General features: G+C 45.1%; 1 protein-coding gene across 2 annotated transcripts in view; it reads left to right on the top strand.

Moving 5' to 3' along the window:
• The window catches only part of BICDL1 (BICD family like cargo adaptor 1), a 157,273-nt gene that overhangs the window by 38,658 nt on the left and 102,406 nt on the right, over positions 1–16,209 (top strand). For both annotated transcript variants that reach the window (XR_010170472.1, XM_063913144.1), the window contains exon 3: positions 4,363–4,479. Coding sequence is in view for 1 of the 2 variants with exons in the window: in XM_063913144.1 (XP_063769214.1) it covers positions 4,363–4,479 (117 nt within the window). In the remaining variant the exon portion in view is untranslated. The remainder of the gene's footprint in view (positions 1–4,362; positions 4,480–16,209) is intronic.

Here is a 16,209-nt window from a genome sequence, read left to right as displayed (position 1 = left end):
TGCAGGAATTCCCTGCACGATTCAATCCCTTTGGTGTGTTCTATTGATGTGTAGAGAGATTGAACATCTATGGTTACCCATAGGTAATCATCTTCCCATCTTACATCCTTCAGGTCATTCAATATCGCTGTGGTATCCTTTACATACGACTCCAAGTTTATAACATATTTGTGTAGAAATATTTCTACATACTCTGAGATGTTGGCTGTGACTGAGTCGATTCCAGCGATTATGGGACGGCCTGGAGGTTTGGCGAGACATTTATGTATCTTGGGGAGAAAATAGAAGATCGGAATGATAGGATTGTTTGTGATCATGTATTGGTATTCATCTTTGTTTATGAGTCCTGATCTCAGTCCTTCTATCAAGATAGTTCTTAAATCTGACACGAAGGATTCCGTGGGATCCTTATCCAGTTTCTTATAGGAATTCTCATCTCCCAGAATTCGGTATGCCTCTTCCTCATAGTCCTTTCTATTCATTATCACCAGGCCGCCCCCCTTGTCTGCGGGTTTTAGGACGATATTGGGATCATTCTTTATTGTCTTAAGTGCGTTTTTCTCAAAATTAGTGAGGTTCTCCTTAACCTTCAATTGGTTACCATCCTCACATAGGTCTTTTTTGACAAGTTCGTAGAACAGGTCTATCTGGCTACTTTTTGATTCTAAGGGGTAGAATTTTGAGCTTGTTTTCAAACCCGATTTGTTAATGGTTTCCTCGTAGTTCTTTATCATGCCTGTTTCCTTTCTGAGAAAGTGTCTCTTTAAGGTCAATTTCCGAACTAATTTGTTCAAGTCCAGGAATAATTGGAACTTGTTTGGTTTTGCGGTAGGGGCAAAAGAGAATCCTTTTCCTAAGAGTGTTATTTCTGGGTCTGTTAGTTTTTTATCCGAGATGTTAAAGATGCCTTTTTCTTTTTCTTTTTCTCCTGTATCTACAGTTGTTGCCGGTTTCTTTTCCTTACGTTGAGAGCATCCTGCTCTTCTTCCTCTTCTTCTTCCCTTGTGGACCTTTTTAGGGGGGAAGCTGTGTGAATACTGTCTTTGATGGAGTTCCTCTTGTACCGGAGATGGAGTTCCTCAATGAACACTACGAACTTACCCCCTTCCTATAAACCACTCCCCATTTTAAATCTCCTTTTTCTTTCATGCGCTAACCACGTAAAGGTTTATATTTTATATTCTATATGTATATTTTTATCTTCATATATATATACAATTTTTTTATATATACATTTTTTGTACTTTTTAAACATCTTAGGAAAGTACAATTATAAGTATTTGCTCTAATAAGCCCTCCTGCACTATGTATTTTATGTATTTCATGCCTTCCGATATATTTATATTTATATTTATATATTTATACATTTATGTATGTTTTTATATTTATATTTATATTCATACACTTTTATATATATATTTTAAATATATCTATATATTTATTTCCATATATATATGTATATGCCTTCTTCACTCTTACCCACTATCTATATATATGCCTTCTTCACTATTACCCACATTGCGAGAATTCCTTCTGTATATGACTGATGCACACGATGCTCCAACATCCATTACATGTAGCTGTCATGTATGGATTCCAACGTTGGAGCTCTGGTGCATCATCGTGGTGACAACAAGGAAACTATTTGACAATTGCAATCATGTTATTTAAGAAATCCCATGATTAAGCAAAAACACTCACCATGTTCAGTTAAATATTAATGATTTTTTGCTGTACATTTCACTCCTCTAAATATGCATGATTATGTAACATGCCGTATCCCTCTTAAATATACTATATGGTGATGTGACCTGCACCTAACACCTATATTTATTTATTTACAAAATTGACATGAGATATGATATAACATCCACGAGTGTGATTCCAGCAGGCAGATATGCGCAGCTGCACACTGACGACTCTATTTCTGTCTCTCAGAATTTAGAGACAAAGTATGGTAATATCACGGCGGCATCTCGAGTGCGCATGCGCGATAGCAGCGGACGCGCATGCGCAATGGAAACTTGTAGTTCCCACTTGTAGTTCTAGCACTCGGCAGCAAAAGCCACGCGAGATTTGAAATCCCGCACATGCGCAGTAGCGCTACGCGCGCGGCTGACGAGCGCGATCCAGTTCTGATAATGTGACCTACTTCTTAGTAAATATAAGGTGTGGGGATGCAGAGCAGACCACTATTGACCCCTGAGGAAGTCCCAGAGATGAACTAAGGGACGAAACGCGTTGGACACCTACCGGCACTCCGCTCCTATCTGAGGAAATAACAGATAAGCTTATATGCACTTTTAAATTGTACGAGTCCATCTATATGTTTTTTGTTGTTTCATGTATTATTAAATGTCTTTTTTAAATAATACTACACTATCAGAGGCTTTTCCTTCCCATATGGGACTTTTTTAAAGGTATATAAGTCTGATGACGGAATGACGGCAGCATCTTTTTAATTCATTGCAACTCTAGATGTAAGTGCCTCATATAAATATACCCCCTCTCTAGATCTCCTCTGAATACTGAGCTATATGGTGTTGCACCCCTAAGAAATGGTATTTAAGCACATTACCTAAGGGAAAAAAAAAGGGAATTAGCACACTGCCAGTAATATATTCATTTTTATTCATATATTTTTAATAAGCACTTACAGCACTTCCTCTGCACATATTCACTTTACTGCTAACTTTGCACAAAAATAGCACCAAGTCACTTTTCTAAGAGCAGTATATTGACACATTGTCTTGCATATACGTACAAACTCCACACCAATGCCTGGACGGATGGGAACGGAGAGTCAGTACGAGTAAGGAACATCCAGATGCAAAGACACCCTAAACAAGGCGAATGTTCTACATATGTCTGGTACGCATATTCTAACTATCACTTAAGGATTTGCAACGTTTTATTCACAAACACTGAAGGCGCAACTGATTTATCACTAGAACAAATATATATATATATATATATATACACACACACACACACACACACACACACACACACACACACACACACACACACACATGGCATTTTCACAGTTATCAGTACACAGTGTTTGAGATTTATGGGCTTTATGTCATTATAGGGAGAAGGCATTTTCCCATGCACAGCAGACACAGTAGTGCAAACCTGAGGGAAAAGTTGTAGATTAAAATGCTAAATATAATGGTGAACATCTCCGCTCCTGTCATGGAATCTGAATATTGAAACACACATTTGTGAATAAGTTCATGTCATATTTAATACTCAAACTACTTATATTTTAGGTTTATGGTCCTTTTATTTTTGTACAATTACTAGTAGAAGTATAGATAAATTTGCTTTGAATCGATTGATCCCAACAGAATTCTGTCAGTGGAACTCCGTTGGTTAATACTGGGATTAGAGTTAGGCACTAGGGGGAAGGTTAGGGTTAGGCTGCCGGGGCGGTTGAGGTTAGGGTAAGTTTAGGTCTAAAACCAAGTTGGGGAAGGCAACTCTGATGTCACCAGGGAGAGGAGCCATGTCACCAGGGGGAGGAGCCATGCCAGAACAGGGTACCCGAAATGTACGCTCGCCACGCTTCGGGCTCGGTGGCTCCCTCCGCTTCGCTCGCCACCGGGTACTAAAGGGAGTAGTTGGTGCCTTGGATAGTAGAAGAACTATCCTGCAAGCCTACCTCCTCCCCCTGGTGTTGTGGCTCCTCTCCCTGACGTAAGAGGTCCTTTCTCCATCTTGATTCTAGCATCTACCGTTAGGGTAAGGCTGTGGTGGTGTTGGGGGAGGGAAGGATAGGGTTAAGCTGCAGGAGGGGATGCTAGGTTAAAAATACTTACCAGGATCTGTTAGGATTTTGACCGTTGGGATACTGCTGTCAGCATCCTGACCACTGGGATTTTCACTGCCAGATTTCCTACCGACCCATCAAGAATTCTCATATTATCCTCATTTGTGTGTGATATAATTTACTTAGGATTTAGCGACTGACTGTATGGTTACAAAACATACACAGCACACAGCATTAAAGATTCACCTACTGAATCTTGATTCTGTGGGGCAGATGTATTAAGTATTGGAGAGAGCTAAACTACCAACCAATCAGATCCTATCTGTCATTTTTCAAACACATCCTGCAACATGGCATTTAGGAGCTGTTTGGGACTTTATCTCTCTCCGCTTTATCACTCTCCAAGGCTTAGTACATTACCCCCTTGTTTGTCTAATACTGTTTTGCAAATAACTGGCTATCATACATTTTAACATCATAGAATTTGTAAATTAGTATATGAAGACAATTCACTGGACCAGGTTTTATTTTTAAATATTTATTTTATTATTTGATTAACTTGTGCCACTCTGTATTGTTACATTCAGGCTACAGAAATGGAGAGACAGCTGTCGCTGCAGGTCAGTGTGCTCCAGGAGGAGTTCCGCGAGAAAAGCACGTCGACAAGCCAACACATTTCGCGGCTAGAAAGTCTACTAGCAGAGGTGAGTATCTTCTTATACAATATGAATTAAACAACAGTGTTATTCAATTAAAACAGTACTACAGATGTGTCCTCATAAGTCATTGCTGCAGTCACGCCAAATTGCCCTTCTTGGCATGCCAGGTCTCGTTTGACTGTTCTACTGTCAGATGTCTTTTTTTTTTTTTTTTTGTCAAAAATGCGTCTTCGTTGCAATGCAATACCACTAAAACACACAAGGAGACTGTACGGATTCATTTGATATATGACACTTATATATCTGTGTCGACTGAGTCTCTGACTCTGTACATGAAGTGCTACAATGTATCGGCCGCAGCTCTTTTTCCAATACAAGTTCTGTTTGGCTCTGTACACAGACTCAGGGGGTAATTCTGAGTTGATCGCAGCAGAAACTTTGTTAGCAGTTGGGCAAAACCATGTGCACTGCAGGGGGGGGGCAGATATAACATGTGCAGAGAGAGTTAGATTTGGGTGGGTTATTTTGTTTCTGTGCAGGGTAAATACTGGCTGCTTTATTTTTAAACTGCAATTTAGATTGCAGATTGAACAAACCACACCCAAATCTAACTCTCAATCAGCACAGTCATCTTAATCAGCACAGTCCTCGTGCGTCCTAGCCACGTTGTGTTACGATTAAGATGAATTGTCGCCAAAAATAGACGCATAACATTAGCAGAGTTGCACGGGACCTGGCGGCTCTCTCGCGCCAGGCATCTCCTGTTGCATGGCGTATTGAGGCTGGAAGTATGAGGACACATCTGAATAACTTGACCTAGGTGCTGGATTGTCAGGAGACTATATGGATGTTTTTCCTAACTTCTTCATTTAACCATTAAAATAGAGATAGTGAACGAAACAGTTCAAATATCATGATGTCATTGGGCAATATTAATGTAGTAAATGCAGTTAAATCTTCATCCCTCACCTAAAGGAACATTGTTTTTATGTATTCAGTAATCATTGTGACAATTGTTCTTCAACTTGTTTTTATTGCATGTGCAGGTCCACTATGTATCTGCAACAGCCTTACGCAGGCTTTTAGTTTTTATTTGGGTGATACAGTATGTGTTCTTTGTATTCAGGTAACTGCTGGTGTCTGTGGTTGCTTCACTGCATTGTTTTTGAACTGGCAAACATTTATAAAATAATTTAAAGTAAAATATTTCCAGTGCATATAAATACATAACAAAACAATAAAACACAGTAAGACATACGTATAATAGTGGTGGGTACACTATATACGTATAATATACTATGTATACTATATACGTATAATAGTGGTGGGTAATATGGTGGGTACACACTGGCCAATATATTGGCCGTTCTCTTGAACGGCCGATATATCGCGGGTCCGTCGGCCAGTGTGTACGGTCGATATGTCTGTGAACTCCATCGTTCACAGACATATCGCGTCAGCCCCGCAGCACAGCCGACGCCCAATATATCTACCCATATATTGGTGCGTCTCTGTGTGTGCACAGGCGGTCAGCCGACCGCCCGTACACATGCTGCGGCAGCCGGTGGTGATTGACAGCTGAACTGGGTACACACGCCCGCCCAGTTCATGACGTCAGTCCCTGATGGATCGGGCAGTGTGTATGCTCAACACACTGCCTGATCCGTCCATAGATATATCTGCCGATCAATTGATTGGCAGATATATCTATCAGTGTGTACCCACCTTTAGATCTTGTATGCTAAAATGACCATGCATGTTAATATATTGTCATTCGTCTTGACCACCCAGGTATAATTCAGTTACTCTTGTGATCTTTGAGCAGTCTAAGTGAATGCCAAGGACGATTTGACTACATTTGTGTGGTTGGCATGGATAACACATACATGGCGAGAGTGGTCACCAGCCAACTGCGTTTTCATTCCGTCAACATTCTTAGACATTTTTTGTAGTTGGTGAAGCTCCTCACATATAGCAGTCATAGCTCAGTTTGGCCTAAATTTGCCAAACTAACAAATTCTTAACACGTCGACTTTTGTTTTTACACCGCTAGTAACCGAAAGCCAGAACCAGAGACAGGGGTAGCAGAAGAGCTGAAACCTTATAGACAGGACTTCCTGTAAGATACACGACTGGAGGAGAGGGGGTGGCTATTTTTTTTTCATAAGACCATTTTAGACTTGATCTACTACAATCTATACGAAACCTTCAAATTCTGAAACATGGCCCACACTCAGGGGGAATATGCTGATGGTAGGTCTATGGGATGAGACACAGATCATGTTGAAAGGAAATCTTCTTCCATATGTGCCTAGTATGGTAACTCCTACCATAACATTTACTTAGTACAATCCCAGAAAATCCATCAGGTGGTAGGTGTTATGGTAATTACTAGGACACATAAATCTCTAGAGGCCCTAGCATAACACATAACACCATATAGGAGCCAAGGTTGTTTTATTCCTCCCTGACATTTTCATGCATTCATTTGTGGAGTTCCTTCCAGCAGCAAGTGATTGCTTAGTTGAATCAGCCATTCCACCTGTGGGCCTAGACGGAGAGCCACAAAACATGTTGATGTCCCTTGAGGGTCTATTTGAGAACCATTGATTTACACCAGGGCTGGCCAAACCGGTCCTCGAGATCTACCAACACTTCACATTTTCCAGACCACCTAACTGATGCACAGGTGTAGTCATTACTAAAAAAAATGTGCTGCATTCATTCCAAACTGACAATTCTACAGATCTCCAGGAGGCCTGGAAAACATGAACTGTTGGTAGATCTCGAGGACCGGTTTGGCCAGCCCTGATTTACACCATGCTTGCCTACCTGACCCTCTCCATGAGGGAGAAAACGCTCTGTTCCTTGACTTTTCTGGTAATGTATGATTGCCATCACCTGTGGTGAGCTAGATAATTATAAGAAAGGTGTTTCACCACAGGTGATGGCAATCATACATTACCAGGAAAGTCCAGGAACAGAGCATGTTCTCCCTCATGGAGAGGGTCAGGTAGGCAAGTATGATTTACACACTCCACAGTGCGTGTCACAGTTGGTAAATGGAGCGTTCCTTTCTCTATGGTAACTGTATGTTTACCTATGATAATTAAAATCTTATTAGTTCATGCAATATTAAACAGCACATTACACTGAACTTTTCAGGCACAGTTGTCATGCTCAGTAGAACTTACAACATATGTTTGGTGCTTTGGACACAAGGAGAAAATTATTTTCCATAGGTCACAAGGAGTCAACACGGAGATTAAAGTTGGACATTTAATGTTGCAGGTTTACAGCCACTCTTCTTCTAAGGATGACATCTCTGTTGTACTTCATATACAGACTCAGTCGCACACAGATGTACATGTGTCACATATAAAACTAATTAGCACAGTCTCCTGCAGAGGCGGATTTAGGTATCGGGTCCCCGTCCCCCCCCCTTAAATATACCCCATAGAGTTTGATGGTGGATGTACAGTAGTTAATGCAAAAAAAGTGCTGCTACTCACCTAAAAGTAAATGATTATAAGCAGCTTTCATACTCTGGATAAATGTCCAGATGTTTATTTTCATTTCTGAAATGATTTCACAGATTTGTCCTGTTTCTGGTTCTAAAACGACACAAAAAAAATAATTAAAAAAATAAAGCAAATGAAAGGTGCAGGTACTGCGTGCCACTGGAAAAATAAATCTTATTATTTCAGTCCAAAAACATACCTGTAGATCAATTGGATTCTGACAAAATGAACAATTTTGTGTGTGTGTGTTATGGACTTTAGTATGTTAGGGACTTTAGACTGTAAGCTCCACTCACGTAGATACCAAAATGAATGACATACTCTATACAGCGCTGCATAGTATTATATAAATAAATAATAATAATAATTTCTCTGACATCCTAGTGGATGCTGGGTACTCCGTAAGGACCATGGGGAATAGACGGGCTCCGCAGGAGACTGGGCACTCTAAAAGAAAGATTAGGTACTATCTGGTATGCACTGGCTCCTCCCTCTATGCCCCTCCTCCAGACCTCAGTTAGAATCTGTGCCCGGCTCAAGCTGGTTGCACACTAGGGGCTCTCCTGAGCTTCTAGTAAAGAAAGTATTTGTTAGGTTTTTTATTTTCAGTGAGATCTGCTGGCAACAGACTCACTGCTACGAGGGACTTAGGGGAGAGTAGCGAACCTACCTGCTTGCAGCTAGCTTGGGCTTCTAGGCTACTGGACACCATTAGCTCCAGAGGGATCAAACACAGGCCCAGCCTCGGTCGTCCGGTCCCGGAGCCGCGCCGCCGTCCCCCTTGCAGAGCCAGAAGCAAGAAGAACATCCTGGAAATCGGCGGCTGAAGACTCCGGTCTTCATTAAGGTAGCGCACAGCACTGCAGCTGTGCGCCATTGCTCCCTATGCACCCCACATACTCCGGTCACTGATGGGTGCAGGGCGCTGGGGGGGGGGGCGCCCTGGGCTGCAATTAGAGTACCTTACATTGGCAAACAGCACATAATATAGTCTAAAAAACTATATATGTGCAAAAATCCCCCGCCATAATATAAATATAAGAGCGGGAGAAGTCCGCCGAGAAGGGGGCGGGGCTATCTCCCTCAGCACACTGGCGCCATTTCCTCTTCACAGCTCCGCTGGAAGACAGCTCCCCAGGATCTCCCCTGCAGTTTCCAGGCTCAAAGGGTAAAAAAGAGAGGGGGGGGCACTAAATTTAGGCGCAAACTGTATATGAATAGCAGCTATAGGGAAAAATCACTTTGTGTTAGTGTAAATCCCTGATTATATAGCGCTGTGGTGTGTGCTGGCATACTCTCTCTCTGTCTCCCCAAAGGACTTTGTGGGGTCCTGTCCTCAGTCAGAGCATTCCCTGTGTGTGTGCGGTGTGTCGGTACGGCTGTGTCGACATGTTTGATGAGGAGGCTTATGTGGAGGCGGAGCAGGTGCCGATAAATGTGATGTCACCCCCTGCGGGGTCGACACCAGAGTGGATGGATATGTGGAAGGTTTTACACGACAGTGTCAACTCCTTGCATAAAAGGTTCGATGACATAACAGCTGTGGGACAGCCGGCTTCTCAGCCAGTGACTGCCCAGGCGTCTCAAAGGCCATCAGGGGCTCAAGAACGCCCGCTACCTCAGATGGCAGACACAGATGTCGACAGAGTCCGACTCCAGTGTCGACGAGGACGAGACTAATGTACATTCCACTAGGGCCATCCGTTGTATGATTGCGGCAATGAAAAATGTGTTGCACATTTCTGACATTAACCCAGGTACCACTAAAAAGGGTATTATGTTTGGGGAGAAAAAGCAACCAGTGGTTTTTCCCCCATCAGATGAGTTGAATGAAGTGTGTGAAGAAGCGTGGGCTTCCCCCGATAAGAAACTAATGATTTCTAAAAAGTTACTGATGGCGTACCCTTTCCCGCCAGAGGACAGGTTACGTTGGGAGACATCCCCGAGGGTGGATAAGGCGCTCACATGCTTGTCATAAAAGGTGGCACTGCCGTCTCAGGATACGGACGCCTTAAAGGAGCCTGCGGATAGAAAGCAGGAGGCTATCCTGAAGTCTGTATATACACACTCAGGTACTATACTGAGACCTGCAATTGCTTCAGCTTGGATGTGTAGTGCTGCAGCAGCTTGGTCCGATACCCTGTCAGAAAATATTGATACCCTCGACAGGGATACAATTTTGCTAACCATAGAGCATATTAAAGACGTCGTCTTATATATGAGAGATGCACAGAGGGATATTTGCGGGCTGGCATCTAGAATTAATGCAATGTCCATTTCTGCCAGGAGAGTATTATGGACTCGGCAGTGGACAGGTGATGCGGATTCTAAAAGGAATTGTTTGGGGATGGTCTCTCGGACCTCGTTTCCACAGCAACAGCTGGGAAGTCGACATTTTTACCTCATGTTCCCTCACAGCCTAAGAAAGCACCGTATTATCAGGTACAGTCCTTTCGGCCCCAAAAAGGCAAGCGGGTTAAAGGCGCATCCTTTCTGCCTAGAGGCAGGGGTAGAGGGAAAAAGCTGCACCATACAGCCAGTTCCCAAGAACAAAAATCCTCCCCTGCTTCCACTAAGTCCACCGCATGACGCTGGGGCTCCACTGGTGGAGCCAGGTGCGGTGGGGGCCCGTCTCCGGAACTTCAGCGACCGGTGGGTTCGCTCACAGGTGGATCTCTGGGTTCTACAAGTGGTATCTCAAGGATACAAGCTGGAATTCGAGACGTCTCCCCCTCGCCGTTACCTCAAATCAGCCTTACCAACTATTTCCCAGGACAGGGAGGTAGTACTGGCGGCAATTCACAAGCTGTACCTCCAGCAGGTGATAATAAAAGTTCCCCTCCTTCAACAGGGACGGGGTTACTATTCCACAATGTTTGTGGTACCGAAACCAGACGGTTCGGTGAGACCCATTCTAAATTTGAAATCCTTGAACACTTATATAAGGAAGTTCAAGTTCAAAATGGAATCGCTCAGGGCGGTTATTGCAAGCCTGGAAGAGGGGGATTACATGATATCACTGGACATCAAGGATGCTTACCTACATGTCCCCATTTACCCACCTCACCAGGTGTACCTCCGTTTTGTGGTACAGGACTGCCATTACCAATTCCAGACGTTGCCGTTTGGTCTGTCCACGGCACCGAGGGTATTTACCAAAGTAATGGCCGAAATGATGATAATCCTTCGAAAGAAGGGAGTTATAATTATCCCGTACTTGGACGATCTCCTTATAAAGGTGAGGTCCAGGGAGCAGTTGTTGGTCGGAGTAGCACTGTCTCAGGAAGTGCTACAACAGCACGGCTGGATTCTGAATATCCCAAAGTCACAGCTGGTTCCTACAACGCGTCTGCTGTTCCTGGGTATGATTCTGGACACAGAACAGAAGAAGGTGTTTCTCCCGGAGGAGAAGGCCAAGGAGTTGTCATCTCTGGTCAGAGACCTCCTAAAACCAAAATAGGTGTCGGTGCATCACTGCACGCGAGTCCTGGGAAAGATGGTAGCTTCTTACGAGGCAATTCCATTCGGCAGATTCCATGCACGGATCTTTCAGTGGGATCTGTTAGACAAGTGGTCCGGATCGCATCTTCAGATGCATCGGCTGATCACCCTGTCCCCAGGGCCAGGGTGTCTCTGCTGTGGTGGCTGCAGAGTGCTCATCTACTCGAGGGCCGCAGATTCGGCATACAGGACTGGGTCCTGGTGACCACGGATGCAAGCCTCCGAGGTTGGGGGGCAGTCACTCAGGGAAGAAACTTCCAAGGACAATGGTCGAGTCAGGAAGCTTCCCTACACATAAATATTCTGGAACTAAGGGCCATTTACAATGCCCTAAGTCAGGCAAGACCCCTGCAACATCACGGCGGTCGCCCATGTAAACCGACAGGGCGGCACAAGAAGCAGGATGGCGATGGCAGAAGCCACAAGGATTCTCCGATGGGCGGAAAATCACGTGATAGCACTGTCAGCAGTGTTCATTCCGGGAGTGGACAACTGGGAAGCAGACTTCCTCAGCAGGCACGACCTCCACCCGGGAGAGTGGGGACTTCATCCAGAAGTCTTCCAGCTGATTGTAAATCGTTGGGAAAGGCCACAGGTGGACATGATGGCGTCCCGCCTCAACAAAAAGCTAAAAAGATATTGCGCCAGGTCAAGGGACCCTCAGGCGATAGCTGTGGACGCTCTAGTGACACCGTGGGTGTACCAGTCGGTTTATGTGTTCCCTCCTCTTCCTCTCATACCAAAGGTACTGAGGATAATAAGAAAGAGAGGAGTAAGAACTATACTCATCGTTCCGGATTGGCCAAGAAGGACTTGGTACCCGGAACTACAAGAGATGATCTCAGAGGACCCTTGGCCTCTGCCTCTCAGACAGGACCTGCTGCAGCAGGGGCCCTGTCTGTTCCAAGACTTACCGCGGCTGCGTTTGACGGCATGGCGGTTGAACGCCGGATCCTGATGGAAAAGGGCATTCCGGTTGAAGTCATTCCTACGCTGATAAAAGCTAGGAAGGATGTGACAGCAAAACATTATCACCGCATATGGCGAAAATATGTTGCTTGGTGTGAGGCTATGAAGGCCCCAACAGAAGAATTTCAGCTGGATCGATTTCTGCACCTCCTACAGTCAGGAGTGACTATGGGCCTAAAATTGGGATCCATTAAAGTCCAGATTTCGGCCCTGTCTATTTTCTTTCAAAAAGAACTGGCTTCACTGCCTGAAGTTCAGACGTTTGTTAAGGGAGTGCTGCATATTCAGCCCCCTTTTGTGCCCCCAGTGGCACCTTGGGATCTCAACGTTGTGTTGGATTTCCTAAAATCACATTGGTTTGAGCCACTTCAGACCGTGGAGTTAATATATCTCACGTGGAAAGTGGTCATGCTTTTGGCCTTGGCTTCGGCTAGGCGTGTGTAAGAATTGGCGGCTTTGTCATGTAAAAGCCCCTATCTGATCTTCCATATGGACAGGGCAGAATTGAGGACTCGTCCCCAATTTCTCCCTAAGGTGGTATCAGCGTTTCATTTGAACCAACCTATTGTGGTGCCTGCGGCTACTCGGGACTTGGAGGCTTCCAAGTTGCTGGACGTAGTCCGGGCCCTGAAAATCTATGTTTCCAGGACGGCTAGAGTCAGAAAAACTGACTCGCTGTTTATCCTGCATGCACCCAACAAGCTGGGTGCTCCTGCTTCTAAGCAGACTATTGCTCGCTGGATCTGTTGCACGATTCAACTTGCACATTCTGCGGATGGACTGCCGCATCCTAAATCAGTCAAAGCCCATTCCACGAGGAAGGTGGGCTCTTCTTGGGCGGCTGCCCGAGGGGTCTCTGCTTTACAACTTTGCCGAGCTGCTACCTGGTCGGTATCAAACACGTTTGCAAAATTCTACAAGTTTGATACCCTGGCTGAGGAGGACCTTGAGTTTGCTCATTCGGTGCTGCAGAGTCATCCGCACTCTCCCGCCCTTTTGGGAGCTTTGGTATAATCCCCATGGTCCTTACGGAGTACCCAGCATCCACTAGGACGTCAGAGAAAATAAGAATTTACTCACCGGTAATTCTATTTCTCGTAGTCCGTAGTGGATGCTGGGAGCCCGTCCCAAGTGTGGATTGTCTGCAATACTTGTATATAGTTATTGCTTAACTAAAGGGTTATTGTTATGAGCCATCTGTTCAGTGAGGCTCAGTTGTTATTCATACTGTTAACTGGGTATAGTTATCACGAGTTGTACGGTGTGATTGGGGTGGCTGGTATGAGTCTTACCCTGGATTCCAAATCCTTTCCTTGTAGTGTCAGCTCTTCCGGGCACAGTTTCCCTAACTGAGGTCTGGAGGAGGGGCATAGAGGGAGGAGCCAGTGCACACCAGATGGTACCTAATCTTTCTTTTAGAGTGCCCAGTCTCCTGCGGAGCCCGTCTATTCCCCATGGTCCTTACGGAGTACCCAGCATCCACTACGGACTACGAGAAATAGAATTACCGGTGAGTAAATTCTTATTATCTCCCATCATTACCAACCTCACCCTGGAAACTATGGGCCTAATTCAGACCTGATCGCAAAAGCAAAATCTTTCTCTAATGGGCAAAACCATGGGCCTAATTCTGAGTTGATCGCAGCAGCAAATATGTTAGCAGTTGGCCAAAACCATGTGCACTGCAGGGGGGACAGATATGACATGTGCAGAGAGAGTTAGATTTGGGTGGGTTGTGTTCAAACTGAAATCTAAGTTGCAGTGTAAAAATAAAGCATCCAGTATTTACCCTGCACAGAAACAAAATAACCCACCCAAATCTAACTCTCTCTGCAAATGTTATACCTGCCCCCCCACCCCCCTGCTGTGCACATGGTTTTGCCCAACTGCTAACAAACTTGCTGCTGCGATCAACTCTGAATTACCCCCTATGTGCAGTACAGGTGGGGCAGATATAACATGTGCAGAGAGAGTTATAGGCCCTACACACTTAAAGATTTTATTGAACGATATGAACGTTCTCGTTCATTAATTAACGAGAACTCGTTCATATCGTTCAGTGTGTAGGCACCAACGATGAACGTTGCGTGGCACCGCGCTCGTTCATCGTTGGTGCCGGCTCGTTCATACCTGCAGGCCAATATGGACAATCTCATCCATAATAGCATGCAGGGCTATGGAGCCGGGTGACGGGGGGAGTGAAGAAACTTAACTCACCCCTCCCCCACTCCCACCTGCGTCGATACAGCCGTCGTACAGCTCAGCGGTGGGTCGCCGAGTGTGTAGGGCCCATTAGATTTGGGTAGGTTATTTTGTTTCTGTGCAGGGTAAATACTGTCTGCTTTATTTTTACACCGCAATTTAGATTTCAGTTTGAACACACCCCACCCAAAGTTGACTCTCTCTGCACATGTTATATCTGCCCCACCTGCACTGCACATGGTTTTGCCCATTAGAGAAAGATGTTGATTTTGCGATCAGGTCTGGATTAGGCCCCATGTACTGCTCCTATTTTGACCTACTCACTCTCTGGTTGAATTAATCTGGGCAGAATTAAATAACTGCAATTGAGAACACCATATTCATCAGCCAGATTTAATACAGTTGAAGAAAATGGGAGCAGGATAGTGTGTCCGTGTGGCATGAGTCTTGCACAAAGGCACTGTAATGCTATTTTAAGCAGACTTTGTCTAATGAATGGAACTGGTGAAACCATGAGATTAGTACAGTAGGAACATACATTCATGGGGGTCATTCTGAACCGATCGCACGCTGCAGTTTATCGCAACAGCACAATCGGGTCAGAAATGCGCATGCCCGACAGCCGAAGGCCGTCGCTGCGCTACAATTGCCTCTGCCTGATTGACAGGCAGAGGCGGTCGATGGCCGGGACGGCGGCGTTTGGCCGCTGTTTCGTGGGCCGGACCGTGCAGGGGGGCAGGCCACAGCGGCTGCGTGATGTCACATGCAGCCGCTGCGGGCCGGGAAGCAACGAGTAGCTTCCGGCCAGCACGCAAAAGCTGTGCTGGCCGGAAGCTACTCCTAAAGTGCAAAAGCATCTTCGCTGTGCGATGCTTTTGCACTTCTGCGGGTGGGGTGGGGGGGGCGGCCCTGACATGCGGGTCGGGATAGCCCTGTGCTGGGCGTTCCCCTGCATGTCTATGCACATGATCGTAGCCCTGCAAAATTTTGCAGGGCTACGATCAACTCGGAATGACCCCCCATGTCTGCAGAGAATTTTCTAGTAAATTAAAGGTGATACCAGCGATTTGCACACTGCATTGCTCTCTACTTTTGTGTAGTTCTGCACAACTGAGAAGACAAGCTGCATCAGCTAACCATGCAGGTCGATCCTGTGTCTCATGTGAGTGGTCATATAACATAAAAACTGCCTGTTTATCACAATTCTGACTGCACATGAACCTGTGTGATCAGAAGGCTGCCACACAGGTCCTTGCTGCCAACTTCAAACCTGATAATAATTTTGGCCGTTAATTGATCTGTGCGCATATGGGAGGTCATTCCGAGTTGTTCGCTCGCAAGCGGATTTTAGCAGATTTGCTCATGCTAAGCCGCCGCCTACTGGGAGTGAATCTTAGCATCTTAAAATTGCGAACGATGTATTCACAATATTGCGATTACACACCTCGTAGCAGTTTCTGAGTAGCTTCAGACTTACTCGGCATCTGCAATCAGTTCAGTGCTTGTCGTTCCTGATTTGACGTCACAAACACTCCCAGCGTTCGCCCAGACACTCCCCCGTTTCTCCAGCCACTCCTGCGTT

Source organism: Pseudophryne corroboree, chromosome 1 (genome assembly GCF_028390025.1).
Source record: "Pseudophryne corroboree isolate aPseCor3 chromosome 1, aPseCor3.hap2, whole genome shotgun sequence".
Taxonomy (NCBI): domain Eukaryota; kingdom Metazoa; phylum Chordata; class Amphibia; order Anura; family Myobatrachidae; genus Pseudophryne; species Pseudophryne corroboree.
Note: the sequence above shows the minus strand (reverse complement) of the source record. Positions and strands in the feature narration are given on the sequence as shown.